Genomic DNA, 16,059 nt, shown 5'->3' with positions numbered 1-16,059 from the left:
AAGAGTTTTCAACCAGTTTTCCAGTGTTTTGCCTTGGTATTTATTGCTTGTCTGTGATTAGGCTTCCCAGTTATTTCACCTTATGTCTTAACTGTCGTGAAATATTTCCCCCCTGAAAATGATGTTCTTCTGAGTAAAAACAAAATAAAAAACAAACATTTTTGAAAGAAAAGAAAAAACAAAACAATTACTGAACACTTATTATGACTTTTCACCTTGCATCACGAGCATGCTCAAATTTCCACGCCCACATAAGGCATACAGTCATTGGCCACTTTGATAGGTACACTATTCAACCGCTAACAGCTCTTAAACTGCTGATCTGCTTGGATTGTTGTGTATGTGTGTGTGTCGCCATCTAGTGGCTGATTAAACTGACTGCAAACAAGTTAACTACCTTCAACAAGATTGTGACAGTGGTTTAATTTTCATCATTGGGTGGACAGTTTGGATGTACATGTCACTGGACTGTGGGACAAACCAAAAGAAAACACTCCTGTGTTCTGACTATTTTTAATTTACTGAGTATATCTGTGCATTGTTGCATGCATATATGAGGTTGTTAATCAGTCTCAGCTGATTTTGGTGTTAATGAAATGAACAAGTGCACTATAGGAGAAGACACGTAAAAAAGCTTCAGTGGAGGTAAAATGTTATTTATTATCAGAAATAAAACAGTACAAAAGGAAAGCTTTGAAAATGAACTTATACAAAAAACACATGTGCCATCAAGATTATGAAGTAAAGGAACATACAGTAACACAGTAACGTTAGTGTACGTGTGTGTGTGTGTACTTCACACTGTGGACTGGAGGAATCAGTCTGATTTGTTTATTTATAAGGAGTGTTTGCTTTAATTGAATTGACGTTTTGGTCATACTCTTGGTGGAAGTGAAAAACAAAAACTGACAACTTCTACACAAAAAGCACACAAATGTGTCAGAAAGTAAAAAGACTGATGATACGGGGTTTCTACCATGTATTTGGTCATTGCTTTGCTGAGCTAGATATCACAGAAATCTTATGATGCTGGACAGGTTCCAACACTGACAGCTCCGCTGACCAGGACCGCTTTGCTGAAGTTTACTTGGCTGTTGTTGATTGTCAGGTTTCTCATGCAGCCCACATAGGCCTTCCTGGTAGCAGCACTTTCTGGAAGAAAACCATCTGAGAGGAGGTAGAAGGCATTATTAACAGCTTTATACCAACAGGACAAAATCAGGAGGAGCGACTGTCACCAGCTCACCTGGAGTGCCACCAATAAATACGGGCTTTCTGCTATCTGTGGAGCTGGGGCTCAGAGGTCCCACCACATGGTTGATCTCAGAATCCACATCCAGCTGGACAACGTTGGCATCCCGTATCACTGAAACCAAACATGACAGAACGCTTTCATTAAACATTAAACTTGACTGGTTGCTGTAAAAAAAATTTTTAAAACTTATTATTTTTTTCATTATGACACAAAAAAGCGGTGGTGCCTCTCGCCCTAAGACAGCTGGGATAGGCTCCAGCGCCCCCTGCAACCCTGAAAAGGATAAGCGGAAGCGAATGGATGGACGGACACAAAAAGAGTAACCGAGCCCATTAACTCCTTGACACAGAAAGCTATTTTCAGTCAGTCTTTTTGAAACCACAGACCTCGCCCCCTGGTGGTATTTAAATAGAATGCTGGATTAAGGCATTTGTGTGTTTATTCCTTTTTCAGACGTGGAAGATGTAACATTGCACATACAATATACAATGTCAGATTATTTTTCAGAGAGTGATGTTAGTGTAACATTACCAGTGCTGCCACAGAACACATCAGTTCTGAATAATAAACCTACAGTGTGATCACAGAGGAATTCTTACCGGTAATTTTGTGCCAACTGCCCGAACACACTCCCTGTTTTGGTGACATCTTTGTGAAGAACTCACGAGTCCCATCATTTACAAGAACCACCACCTGCAAAAACACTAATGCTATAATCTGTCTAGAAGACGACAGTTCTTTTGAACAAAAAAACTTAATTTGAACCAACACAAATGTGTGTATTTTGCGTAAAAACGTACCGCTCCTTGATGAATGTACACAGTGAAATAGTCATCTGCTGAGTGCACATGTAGTAGCACCCCTGATGCCACACGAGGGCGCACCTCCATCACCAGCTCAAACCTCAGTCCCAGGTTGAAAGAATCGTCTGAATTAGGAGGAAGATGACGTGAGGTCTGAGTTATTCTTATTTATTATGGCCCCATAACCCTTTAGCTATGTTCATCAGTTATTCTGAGATGGGTGCGAGTATGAAATCATTTGAGTCCTGAGTTTCTTGGGGCTCTCAGCTTTGCCTTTTCCTCTTTTGTGCTTCTTTAACAGTCACACACTTTTACCACAGCTGCACTGAAGCTATCGAGTTCCCTCAGCCAGCCACACTCTCCTTGTGAACACGAGAGAAACTGTGGGTCTTGTGAGGCTAATGAGCTGTGTAATTTAACAGATGCTCATATTTTTCCACTATCTGCAACTGTTTGCAAACAGTTGCAGATAGTGGAAAAATATGTGTGGTGTTACTCACTGTGAGAAAGATTGCACAAAACTCTGCATACAACATATTTCTAGGTTACAGAAAAATGACACAGATGTGAAATTGCTAGAAACACACCCAGGACAATGTATCCTCCTTCTTCTGAGAAGTATGTTCCTCCCTCAGAGACTCCATCAAAGCATGGAGTGACCCCAAATGTGTCTGCCACAGAGGAGAGCTGCTTTCCATCAAGCTGAAGGTTCTTTATACAGCCAGTAAAGCTGTATGCAGAGTTTCTCTGAAGGGAGATGAAAGATAACAAAAAGAATGACTAAATAAGATAATCCACACAGAAACAAACCTAAAAAAGCATCACAGAATATTTTAAAGAACTACTAAATAACACATCCACTTATCCACAGTAGTGCTCATATACTGGTTTTCTACTCTAATGTACTAAGTACTGAAAGTGCTTTCTACTACAAGCCTCAGTCACATACACATCAACACAGTACTTTTACTCTAAGTGCTCTGTCTAACATTCATGCACACTTTCACACTCCAATGAATGCATTGGGTTCAGTTTCTTCTGTCTTGCCCAGGAATACTTCAACATGTAGGGTGGAGGAGCTGGGGACTGAGCCACTGACCTTTCAGTAGACAACCTATAATGGTAGAGTAGAGCTCTACTTACAAGCAACACAACAAACTCATGCTCGCTACAGTGTATTTGAGGACCCTGCAGCCCTATTTGGTCTGGAATGACTAGTGGCTCTGTATGGCTAATGATTGCTAATGCTAAGCAAAGTTGTAGTTAAGTGAATGTAGCTGTGCAATCTTAGTGGTCTGTTTGCAAACTTTGCGACTCTTCTCTTATAAGCGTATCTTATGTAATTTCAGCATTTAACAGTAATCCACACATTTGACCATAGTAGTTGTCATATAAGCTGTCTTTAAAGCTGCATTAATCAGTATTTTCATACTAAGACTGAGTCATTTGAAGACATTGCTTTTAGGGTCACACCCCACAGAGAATTATCACATGACCCTTTTACATTTTATCAGCTTACAGTGAAATGGAGTTAGTACATCAGAAGAATGCAGCAATTATTATTTTAAACTGTTAGCTAAAGTCATTCTTATTCATCAGGAACGATCTCTGAGTGCCTTGTGCTCCACCCACGTCTGAAAAGCAGCCAATTTTTGAACAGTGGGATTAATTGGAAGAAGAGTGGCTCCACTATTTTAGCTCCAATACTCGAAACTGAGAGGAAACCTTCTTTCTTAGGGTCACAATAGTGGTTTCCTCTTGTCTGTGGGAACAGACAGGGCTGGATGTCCACACATGTTCCGGACAAACATAGGGCTATAAATAAAGTCCTTTAAAAGATTCCAGTTGTCCCATTTTTTTCTGTTGTTTAATGTTTTTCACATGGCAAATTTTGACTTGTACCTGAATATTCTTCTGGGCTCTCCCTGGAGGAACTCCTCCAACATAGAGGGGGCCGCTGATGTGCCAGGAGACGTTGTTTCCCTGAATGCTGTCTTCCAGCATTGTGAGCCCATCAACTATTAATCGCCCCACATTCCCATCACGGATAAAAATAACCTTTGGGATGAGAAGAGGTTGTCTCTTACATTAACAAACACCCATGCTGGCATATTCAGTGATGGAATGAATTCATGAACTTACACTGTGCCAGGAACCATCATTGTATTTGTCTTCACTCTTGATTTTAACTCTTTGGTCTCCTACATTAAAAGTGTACAGAAGTTTCCCATGGGCCAGAAAGAGTGCCATGAAATTGTCCTCTTGGGCATCAGATACATAAAAGATGAGGCCAAAAGATGAGTGGGTCTTCATTGACAAGGAGAAGTGGGACCTGGAAGAACAAATATGCATTTAATCACACATGGAGACAAAAGAATATGTGCAGCTTTAAGCAGACATGACACTGAGGTTAAAGTTCTTGTCTTGATCTACCTCTGAGAAAGGGAGTCTGGGAAGTCTGCGTAGTGCTGCCTGCTGTTGGCAATGCTGCCGAACCGGAAGGCGTGGTGAATCGATTTGGGACTTGAGGAAAGAAAGCAGGACTTGATGTTTGGCTCTGCTGATTCCTGGTCATCACTTCCTAGCTCAGTCAGCCCTGGGGGGAGGCTAGATTTATCTCTGGTGACCTACGAGAACATTTATTAAATATCAGGTAATCAGCCAGCCCAAAAATGTTTGTAGAACACATTCATATTTAACTAAGGTCTGCTGTATGTGCTATTTTCACTTCACCTTTTGTGACTGTTTGGTTCCAGAAGTGTTAGCCCTGTGCCTTGACAGCAGTGCAGCTGGAGGTTGATGTACAGGACAGCCCTCCAGGGAAATCTGGACCTTCTCTGGGTATCTCTTAAAGTCCTCAGGCTCAATGTCCAGGTCTAGTCTACAGTGACACGGCAGAAGTGTCAAACACTCTCAACACATTATTCATTGAATAGACTGTATATAAAAGATGAAAGCACTAACCATAATGTCACCTTTGGTTTCAGCAAGTGTTTTGGCTCCCAAAATATTGTGAGTTGGTTTTTGTTTTGTTTTGTTTTTGTTATTATTTTGAATAGCCAGAAGTGAATATAATTTATATAGATGAAAGGAGGAATTACTAAGTTGCCAGCTAATGCTAGCAATTCTCCAATACAGATACCTTTCAATTAATGACAAGTAACAAATTAAACATCAGTTTTCACTCATGTCTTTATCCTGTCTTCCTTCTCTCACCTCAACTGGTTGTGGCAGATGGCCGCCCCTCCCTGAGCCTGGTTCTGCTGGAGGTTTCTCCCTGTTAAAAGGGAGTTTTTCCTTCCCACTGTCACCAAAGTGCTTGCTCATATAGGGTCATATGATTGTTGGTTTTTTTCTCTGTATGTTTTATTGTAGGGTCTACCTTACATTATAAAGTGCCTTGAGGTGACTGTTGTTGTAATTTGGCGCTTTATAAATCAAACTGAATTGAATTGAATTAAAACTAAAGCACAAACTTTCTGAATGGTGTGTACCACACACCCACACAGATAATCCATTAAAAATGCTAACCAAACCACGCAAACACAGTGAGTGATCCATTTCTCCGAGTCTAAATTGTGGAGTTGAGGTGTAGCACACTACAATCAACTACAGTTGCCACTGTCAGTACACTTATCAGCCAAAGTGACCCCGCCTGTGGTACTTGTCAAAATCCAAATGGATGAGTTATGAAAAAAAATAACCCACTCTAGATGGTGGAGTTAGGGCAAAGCTATGTATCTATCTCAGTGTTTCCCAGCCACTGTGCCGCGGCACGTAGGTGTGCTGTGAGAAGTGATCAAGTGTGCCTTGGAAGATTATCGGGTTTCACCTCATTAGTAATTTACGTGACCGGTGTGAGTAACGGGCAGAACAATTACGTTCTCTTCCACTAGAGTGCAGTACAACTACCTGCTTTAATTAAATGGGTTGCCAACTGCCAGTAAAACAGAAGAAGACGAAGAAGAACTTACATAATAGTCATGCTGTGAGACGACGCCGTGTGTAATAGCAATAGATAAATATCTGAAAAGAAAAAGTAGTCAATCTGACCTGGGTCCTGGAGAAAAGTCCGACCCAGATGAAGGCCCTAGCATGAGTATTGGTCAGAAGAAAGCAAACAAGGTATACTGGTATCAAACTGAGACAATTCTGCTATGCCTGGTGCGTGGGAAAAAACTATCATTATGCTTTATGTGACATTTTTGTTTGGTGGTGTGTCGTGTGATTTTTCTAATGTGAAATACGTGCCGTGGCTCCAAAAGGTTGGGAAACACTGATCTATCTATCTAGCTGTGAATGGCTTTTTAACATTTACTTCACTAGGACAGTGGAAGACACACAGTGAATGGTCTCAGGGCAGATTCAAACTAGGTGTCTGCATTAACCTCACAATACATTTGTCACTTACTCAACCGAGTGAGCAAAATGAACACTCTGCAATAATACGGCTTTCACCATAGATGGTAGAATTACCTACAGGGCCCGCTATACGGTTTACTTAACCAAACTGTAAACATGTTTTTTAATGCTGCTAAATATGGTAACATGCATTTTTTTGGGGCATTTTTATATTTGCTAAATTTTTCATCCCTTTAGCAGCAAGCTCCATCTCCTCACAGTTTAACTTGAAATAACATAATACCCCCTATTTTACTGGAGAGAGGGGGTGACTTACCTGTTGATGTAGGCATAGCTGATGCAGCCCGTGAAGTTCTTGGAAGTGCTGCTTGGAGATCCTCCATAGTAGAAAGTCTTCACATCAGAATCGTATGACGATCCCACGGCCGATGCCGGCCGCTTCTTTAACTGCTTGTCTTCGTCATCCACCAGCAACGAGTACCTGAAGTAAGGAGTTGAAGCCCTTCAGAAGCTTTTCTTTAGTTGTTGATGCGCCCCTTTGGGTGCAGGGGCGTATGTGACATTAACTTGTCACCCATGTTTATAAAAGGATCACCAGATCTTATCAGAGATGCAGGCATGCACTGCACTAACATGCACTGCACTAACGCCTCATGATACATCATAACATCACATGTTGCTGTTGTCTGTTTTTTATTGCCTGTTTGTCTTATTCTCGTGCTGCTGTTCTTATTTGTTGTTGCATTGCATTTCTATGCCACATGCAGTGTACCACATGCTGTAATTGTTGAAGATATATAAGGTCTGCTGAAATGTTACAAATGTATGCCATCTGTCTTTTTAACTCTAATATCCTCATATTTAACATCTTTGACTAACTACTATCAATAAACAAGTAAATTGATAAAATGTGATAATTAATAATGTTTAATGTTTAACAAATTTCCCACATGTGGGACTAATAAAGGTTATCTTATCTTATCTTACTAAATGACAAATGCATTTGCAACTTTACAGTAATCCAGATGATGTCCACTGATCATGTTTAGAATACTTATTTTAAAGCACATGTTAGCTGGTGGATGTAGTGGCTGTGGTCTAATTCTTTTACTGGTTAGTTGTGTTTTTGCATTCACATTTTCTAGCTGTTTGGAAAAAAATGTGGTTTGGATTAAACTGCAACAAGCTGTGACTAAGATCTTTCTCAGTGTTGCTGTAAAGCATACATAATGGAAGTTCCTGTATGAAGGTTCAACCAATGCATTCATTCTTCTTTTGAGACTTTATTTAAATGTATATAATCGAGAGGAAACAGAATGTGGAGCCTCAAAGACTAACACAGATGTGCACCAACAGCAGCTGCCAACAGTTAAGTTAAATACTTACTTCTGATTGTTCACTGAAGCTAGTAAGAAGTGCGACCTTCCATCATTGTATTGTTTCTTGTGTGATTTGACCTTTACGCCTCTGTTGTTTAGGACCACTGCACCATTCTCCAGGGAGATACTGAACTCGTCAGACTGAAGCAAAATAAATTTTTTTTCATCAGGCAGTGCTTAAAAAAGACAACGTTGCTTTAACATTGCAAAAGCATTCGTTTTGCATTTGAAAATGTGCGTCCTAACACACAGTAAACATGTATGTACACGTAGGTGTATTTACCCCTTCATTGTGGTAGAACAGCAGTCCACTGGGCTGCAGTGTTCTGAAGTTGAGTCCGCCCTCAAAGTTGTCAAAAGGTGAAATCTTTGCTGTGGAACCGAGGTAACTCTTTCCAGAGAAATAAGCTTTGCGCGACATCTGTCAAGACGAAAACACATTTCAGTGGCAATATGGGCTAAAGCTGCTGGACTACACTGTGTCTTGTCTGTGCAGATGTGTACTATATTTGGTATTGGTTCCAAAGGGACAGTCACATTGTGTTATCACTTACGATGTGACCTGGTAGATGCACAACTTACAAAGGACTCCTCTGGGCAGCCGCTGCTAATACCAATGGTGCCAGGCTCTTCCAGCAGGTTGAAGTCTTTTTTCTGGAACTGGAATCCTTTCACGCAGCCCTTCAGGCCAACCACAGAGGACAGCTCTGGCCTGTGGGAACACATATATTTCAAATTTAAAGCTGCAAGAAACAAAGTCAGGAAGTTAAAAAAGAAAACTCTATCTACTCCAAAAGTTCTGCTGTTAGAGAGGAAGGTGCAGTCTCAGGAAGCAACCGAGAAAAACTAACCACTTATTTAAAATGACATATTATGCAGTTATTGTTGGAGACGGAAAACAACTTTCTGGGCATGTGATGAAATAACCCAAATTTTAAATGATGTATTAGCTCTAATGTAGTCTCCATATATTCTACAAAAAGCTGTTAACAATAAGAATAGAGATGATAAAGAATAGAGTTATTTCCATTTGGAGTAATTTATAGTTAGCTGGATGGCTATATCTTGGGACTTAAATGATAAATACTATTATATTATTCTTTGTTTGCATGTATGTTTAGCTCACCTGGATTTCAGGATGCTGGAGGGAGCTCCACCAATGTAAATATCTGCAAAGGGCAGGGTAGTTTTTGGGTTCTCCATGGACTTAACATGACTCTTATCCACCAACAGTATAACCTTCTTTGACTGATGGTAGATCACTGACACCTGAGGAAATGTCCCATCACAGACAGCTATTGTAAGACATTCGCATTTTTAACTTGGGATCATTTAAGAGTTTTAATAAAGACACAAAAAGCTACCTCGTGGTATTTTGCATCATTTATTTGCAGCTTTGCTAAGTTGTTCTCTAAAAGCTTTGGCCCGTTACTGAAGCCAAAGTCATACATTAGACGCAGGATGCCGTTCTTTAATTCCAAAAGAAAGAATTTATCCTGAAAAAACAGAAATGAAACATATTTATATTGGCCTTATACAATTCTCATAAACCAGTTACTGCTGATCATTATTATAGGGCTTATTATGAGAATAGAAATGTTAGCAGTTGACCTGCTTTACAGACGGGTAGCACATGGGTAAAAAAACAAACAAAAAAGCTTTTGAGATGTGAGACTCTTGCTAGTTTTCCAGATGACTTACCTCATTGGCCATGAGGAAAAGTACACCATCACTTGCGATAGTTCGTACTGAAATATCAAATCTTGTGACAACAGTAAACTTCCCCCTCCTCTCAATATTACTGATGAGTGCGTAGCCTTTTCCATCAAATAGATAGCTTGCAATGCGACTCTGTGAAAATGCCAACTTGTACCTGAGAGCAGAGTTGGAAACATGATTTGATACTTTAGACAATTTCAAACCATCTATGTGACAAATTAAGTTAAGATACACCCCTTGAAAATCAGACAGGCAGGTACTAAATATGAACTGGTGTTTGAGATGTCAAAAAATGTCAGAGTTCTGTAGCAATGTTCAGGTAAGTTGTGTTTAAATTTTACAGTGGGTGGTCAATGCTTGTTGAACTTGTATATTTTTTGCCCTTGAGACCCTTTGACACATACATTTAGACATGCAAAAGTTTACCTGGGACACGGTGGAGATGTGGTTAGATTTATTTTGTGAGTCTGTTTGAAATTGTAAAGACTGATGACGTCGTTGTTCAACGATGACAATTCAATACAGCCCACGAAAGGTGCAAGATCCAAAGGAGGTGGAAGCTGGTTTGCAACAAAGAAACAGTCACATGTCATGTTTCTAAAAGAAAGAAAGATTTCTTTATATTGAAGAAATGTTGTAATTTACATTACCTTGACATCTGGTGGGACACCCCCAACAAAAAACACTAGATCTTGGGGGTCAATGTCAAACAGGGATTCAGTGCCTGGAGCTTCACCTTTCTGGATAAACTTCTGTTCATCAGTGGAGCTCTGACTTGGGACTGTTAGGAAGACTTTTCCATGCCTGCCCAGTCTGCAAGCAAAGATCTGCAAGTTACCACTGTGACCTCCTCCTAGCTTGAACTTCATGAATGCTACCTGCTCAGCTTTCTCAAAATTTGCTAATGCACATATCACAACAAAAGTTAGCCACACTAACTGTGATGTGTGTTAGCAGGATTTCCCTTGTGTTTTGAGGAGAAAGGAAACCACTGGGACCAAGAACACATTTCCAGTTCCTTGTCAAGATCAGTGTATTAGTAACTTATATAGCAAAGATTTTAAATATAGCCCAACAATATGTATCATTCTATGACTCTATCACGCTCACCTTCTTGAGTGAGTGTAAAGCTAGAAGGTGCTCTAGTATATGGGACATTTTTCCTGGACTTTATATATTTTGACATAAATGGCCCCATAGTGCTGCTACTGTTCAGAAACATGTGATATATGTATATAAATTTTAGTTAGGCCTTTCAGGTGTTGAATCTAGCCCAAACTGGATCCTAACCCTATATTTTATTACATACTTCAGTTGCCTAGGATTATAATCAGGGTTAGTACTGGGGTTAGGGTCACCTCTGATGACGATTTAGGCTTTAGAGGTTTCAGTCACTTTTGTGTGCTACAACAAATCTGTATGTATGATTTTCAAATAATGCCTAGCACAATTAAAATGGCAACCACTTTTGGTTAAAGATTAGGGTTGTTTTTTTTCTTTTAGCCACATAAATTTGAGTGTTTCAAAGACATAAAAATTCTAAAAAAAAAAAAGGGGGCAAATGATAACCCAAAACCCAGCCTACCCCAACCTTAACTATAGATATGCTGCCACTGATCATGTGGATGTTAAGAGGTTAAAGCTCATTTACCTCTCTATTTTGACGTAGTTGAAGACTGCCGGCCATTGGCTGACAGGCTTTGAACTCAATGGGATCTCAATGTCTTCAGCTCCAAGTTTATAGAAAAACACCAGGATGTCATTCTTGGTGGCCAAGCCCATGTAGTCTCTTACACCCTGAAAGCAGGAGCAGCAGAAAACAGGGTGTTCATTTTACTACCAAGGCTTTCACTGTGTCATTTTAAAACACTTCAGCATGTTATAATGGTGGTACGAGTTTCTAACTGTGTGGTGTTACTTTATTTCAGTGTACAGTGGTTTCAAAAGCATAACTATGCATCATTTGTGACCAACTACTGCTGGGCCTATTATTCCACAGTGAAAAACATCACTGCATAGATTACAGTGATGGTAAAATCACCAAGGTGAAGCGCTGTTAAAGAGAACAAAGAGGCCTCACATTGGGTATGCTGTACTGTTTCTATACCCTGGCAGGCAGGGGAAAACAGTATTTATGTAAATGAACTTTGAAGGCACACAGATGCCCCATTGTCTCAGGCGTCTCTTGGACGTCTTTTGAAGGGGGCAAATGGGTGCTTTCAAAGCCATTCAATATCATTTCTGTTCTCATGATCACAACATGCTATTCATGCACACAAGCTCCTTTTCATCTTTGAAAGTTGGCATTTATTTTATCATAACTGATGACCCAGAAAGAGAAAGGAACAAAATTTATTCTGCCTGGATTCCTCACATTTCTGTCTCCCAAGTATAGGATGATTCGGTCCTCTATGGGATCCTTGTCAGGGTCCACCCTCATGAATAAACTGATGGATGTCATTGTCTTCAGTTCTTCCAAATTGCTGTGAGGATGAACCTCCACTGAGGACTGTCCATTAAATTTCATGGAGACCTGGACCTGGGGCAGAAAATAAAGGAAGAGTCAAGAGGGGATGCTGAAATACTACTTCAGAATTTAAAATGAGAACAAAGCTAACACGTCAGGTGTTTGGACAGTTTTTACTTTTCTTTTCTTTTTGTAGTGGTCACCTGTGTAGACATGGTAAGAAGAAATTTCATTTCTAAAATTTTAAAGAAAAACAAAAAATAAGCAGAAATACAGAAACCATGTGTGAAAACTATGTATACCCAATGATTCAATAGATTATTATCGTATAGAATTTAGGCCCACTCTTTTTTTTCTTTTTACAATATACACAGTTCACTTAAGGTCTGACCACAACATTTCAATTGGGTTGAGGTCTGGACTTTGAGTCATTGCAACACTGATTCTTTTATTTTTCAGCTGTTGTAGATTTGTTGTGTGATGCGATTATTGTCCTGTTTCATGACCCAGTCTCTGCCAAGTTTTAGCTATTGGACAGGCAGCCTCACATCTGACTCCAGAACACGGTGGCATACAAAAAAGTTCATGGTCAACTGGATGTCAGCTCGTGGTCAACTCATGGTCAGCTTGATGACTAAGGTGCCCTGCTCCTCTGGCTGTACAACAAGCCCAAATAATTTCTCATGGGAAGTCTACAGAGTCAAATATTTGCCAGTTTTGTCAATGTTTTAATTTATGCACACACAAATGTTTAAGGTGCAAGGACCTTGGGTTGTTCTTATTAACTAATATCAATTCCTCTAAATATTGTGGTATAACAACATTTTGTTTGATTGGGCCTTAGTTACAGGCTAGCTAAAGCTAACCTCAATGCTCCTTAATTATCATGATCATATATCATCATCTTTTATATTCTCTTATTAATATTTTGTTAGCTTTATTTAGTCTGCTGCTACAGTTGGTGGTTCTGCTTTCTGTTTTTGTGTTGTATTGCTATATTTACTATTTTACTATTTTACTATTTTTATTTAATAACTTCACTTTTTCCCCTTCTTTTAGTCCAGCAAAACAATTTTTTAAATTGAATGTCAGGGTCTGAGCGACCCAGGATCCCTGAGCAGTTATGGACTTGTTATATTATATGTATTTTTAGTGTTGCTGCCCCTCTTCTCCATGCTTGTAGATATGAGTGTGTGTGTGGGTGTGTGTATGGGTGCAGGTGTGTCTGAACACTTGTTTACAGGCGCCTTCATTTACCACACTGTAAATAAACGCACTGTTGATATTCAGAGCTCTGCGCCTGGGTCCCCCTTTCCCTACATCTGACATTGAAAGTGTTTAAAATTTTGTCAGATAACTTTTTACAATTGACTGCACCACATGGCATGATTTTAAGCAGCTTTATACTAGCCACAGCTGCTGCAAGCCACTTTGAAATCCACTTCCAGTCCAGCTGATCCTTATATAATTTGCCTAACTGAATCAATGTGATGTTGCTGTTCTCCCTCTTTTGTCTTTTCTTCTATGGCTCAACATAAAAGGGTAGGAGGGGTGCAACAACAGAGCCATGTCATCAAATATAAAATGATTGCACATGGAAGTCAGTCATCCTTTGCTATAGTGGTAATGACTAAATTGGGATATCATTACTAAGTGTGTCAAAAGGAATGAACGAACTTTCTTGGCCACACTCCGGGCCTGGGCTATGAGCTCTCTGATCCTCATGATGTTGGTGGTCACATTGTTGACAGGCTTCTTATCCTCAACAAGCTTCAGCTTGTCCAGCAGGGTAGGAACAAGCAAATTCAGGTTCTCCACTGCCAAAAAATAATGAAGAAAAATCAACTTTAAATGTGGTGTGGAAAGGAACTGTAAGTCAAAAAAGCCGATAGGAATAACAATAGCTAACATGAAAACCAGTATAGTGTGTTCTACTCATTAAATACAAATCTCATAAAATGTAGTAATTTTGATATATACCTGCTTCCCCTGCAGAGGCAACAGCCTGTTCATAGGCAGCTGTGGAGTATTCGTTATTTTTCATGTTGTTGTTCCACTCCTCTACTTTGCTGCTAATGGGGGTGATAGATTGAAGAACTTCCGCTGAGCGATTCAGAGTCTCTGAAGCCACTTCTGAGGTAAACTCCAGACGTTGTGGTGTTCTGTCTGAAAATTAGTGCACATTTATAACAAACTGCAAATTCGCATGTTAGCAACTAAAGCATTCAGTTGATGGAGATTTCTGCCAATGTCCTCCTTAGTCCTGATAATGCGGAAACTTTAGGGTAAAGAACTAATTTGGGTCCGTATTGCCAAACTATGGGAAAAAAATTACATACATATATATCTGTGAAGTGAGGCTGTCCGTACGTATTTTTAAAATAGGGGAACAGAAATTGTGGGCGCATGTAGCTAAATGAGTTACTAAACCATGCACACAGACTAGGAAACTGCACAAACCTAAATGCAGAATTTTTGTATGGAAGAAGAAAAGATTATTCTTAAGACAAAGTGGGCCATATGCTAGGTTTTTATGCTAGCTGATAACAGATCACAATGTCATCATAGTTTATTTGAGAAGGCTGAACACATATTGTTCCTAATATGCATTTTGTGTGTATGTTATTTATTTTTTATCACACATTCAATTGGAAAACCTAGCAAGGTCTGCCTTGTTAGCTATTCCAACTGTTCCAGTCTGTGTGATAAACTATGGTTCAAACATGCCATAGGCCTCCTTCTGAAACGTATAAGAAAAGTATATTCTTACCTGTTTGGAGTTCACTGATGTCCTGCACAATTTCTGAGAGTTTTTTCATGTTGTTTTCCATGGTCTCTTTGGTCTCCTCAATGTATTTTAGTTTGTCAGCCACCTCATGTTTTAGCTCTGTGACAGAAAAAATGTATTACACAACAAAAATACGATGAACAGTATACAGCTTAAATATCACTAATATGTCCGTAATATATAATTCTGTTGAGATCCGTACCAATTTGCTCTGAACGCAGTGTAACAGATTCTTTGAAAACATTGTCACTCTGTGTTATGAGATATTCAAGCTGCGCATTGATCCCACTAGTGGCCTAAAAGACAAATGTATGAAGAAAAATAACAAAGACTGATAGAAAGTTGAATGCAGTAAATGAATGCCGCAAAACTGCATGATCTGACATACATCTTCAGCTCTTTCGGATAAGTTGAAGGTGGTGAGTGAGGTGATGTTGGCATCATCAACGTATTTCACTATGTTGTTGTAGACGTTGGCAGCAGTTATAGCCCTCTGTACAAAGCCATTGGCGTCACTCTTTCTCAGGTCCCTGGGGGGAGACAGTGTGATTCAACTCAAGTGTTCATAGTCTGCTACCTCAAGCTCAGAGCAGAACACGGACTGCTGTCACTAGTCGCACTGCAAGACAGCAGCATCAGAATCTGTCCACTCTCTGGAGAGGCAGCTGATTCCTGCTTCACAATGCATATATGACATTACTTAACAACTAATGTATTGTTTCAAAGTGTGTGTATTCCATATGTTTATCATTGTCACCAAAAACAAGCAAAGAAACTGTATTATTCTAACATTATATATGATCGAAATTAGGAAAAACTTCATAGGTCTCAATTAAATACTATATGAAGCATGAAATGTTTAATAAGTTTAATAAATGGTTCCTATCTGGGCAAAAGTGTACTAAAAGCTACGATGTCCAACTGTGTGACTGTGCTACATAGGTTTTTTTCAGATGGGTGTCTCACTCTTCCAGCTCATTGGCTTGTCTCTCCAGCCCCTCAGCGTGTTTGTCAGCCTTCTGAACCAGATCTCTGTCAACCAGTGAGAGGCGCTCCGTCTTCTCTGTCAGCTTTTGGCTGGCGCCATCGATTGCTGCATGGTACTCAGTCACGTTCTGCACACAGATGCACATAACAACACACACACACACACAAATATCTCAATTACCTCGAGACGTGGTTTCATGTTCCAGCCTATTACACTGAGTAATCTCTGCTTAGCATAATATGCTGGTAACTACTGTAGGTAACAATATCAGAAAAGATTTTTAGCTTGAGATTATTTC

At 39.7% G+C, this 16,059-nt stretch overlaps 1 protein-coding gene across 1 annotated transcript in view; it reads right to left on the bottom strand.

Annotated features, from left to right (window-relative positions):
- Positions 1–635: 635 nt before the first annotated feature.
- lama4 (laminin, alpha 4) overlaps positions 636–16,059 on the bottom strand; it is a 32,998-nt gene continuing 17,574 nt past the window's right edge. Inside the window, exons 15-40 of the mRNA XM_005457921.4 lie at positions 15,740–15,888; positions 15,162–15,303; positions 14,976–15,069; positions 14,756–14,872; positions 13,966–14,151; positions 13,663–13,802; positions 11,893–12,057; positions 11,170–11,315; positions 10,169–10,331; positions 9,945–10,078; positions 9,501–9,672; positions 9,164–9,295; positions 8,926–9,068; positions 8,382–8,511; positions 8,083–8,220; positions 7,807–7,940; positions 6,737–6,901; positions 4,792–4,939; positions 4,492–4,685; positions 4,201–4,390; positions 3,961–4,116; positions 2,646–2,805; positions 2,056–2,183; positions 1,855–1,948; positions 1,247–1,366; positions 636–1,167 (exon numbers count right to left, since the gene is read on the bottom strand). Coding sequence (XP_005457978.1) covers positions 1,022–1,167; positions 1,247–1,366; positions 1,855–1,948; positions 2,056–2,183; positions 2,646–2,805; positions 3,961–4,116; positions 4,201–4,390; positions 4,492–4,685; positions 4,792–4,939; positions 6,737–6,901; positions 7,807–7,940; positions 8,083–8,220; positions 8,382–8,511; positions 8,926–9,068; positions 9,164–9,295; positions 9,501–9,672; positions 9,945–10,078; positions 10,169–10,331; positions 11,170–11,315; positions 11,893–12,057; positions 13,663–13,802; positions 13,966–14,151; positions 14,756–14,872; positions 14,976–15,069; positions 15,162–15,303; positions 15,740–15,888 — 3,786 coding nt within the window. The 3' untranslated portion in view covers positions 636–1,021. The remainder of the gene's footprint in view (positions 1,168–1,246; positions 1,367–1,854; positions 1,949–2,055; positions 2,184–2,645; positions 2,806–3,960; positions 4,117–4,200; positions 4,391–4,491; positions 4,686–4,791; positions 4,940–6,736; positions 6,902–7,806; positions 7,941–8,082; positions 8,221–8,381; positions 8,512–8,925; positions 9,069–9,163; positions 9,296–9,500; positions 9,673–9,944; positions 10,079–10,168; positions 10,332–11,169; positions 11,316–11,892; positions 12,058–13,662; positions 13,803–13,965; positions 14,152–14,755; positions 14,873–14,975; positions 15,070–15,161; positions 15,304–15,739; positions 15,889–16,059) is intronic.

The sequence above is a fragment of the Oreochromis niloticus genome, linkage group LG15, assembly GCF_001858045.2.
Source record: "Oreochromis niloticus isolate F11D_XX linkage group LG15, O_niloticus_UMD_NMBU, whole genome shotgun sequence".
In the NCBI taxonomy this organism is placed as follows: Eukaryota; Metazoa; Chordata; class Actinopteri; order Cichliformes; family Cichlidae; genus Oreochromis; species Oreochromis niloticus.
Note: the sequence above shows the minus strand (reverse complement) of the source record. Positions and strands in the feature narration are given on the sequence as shown.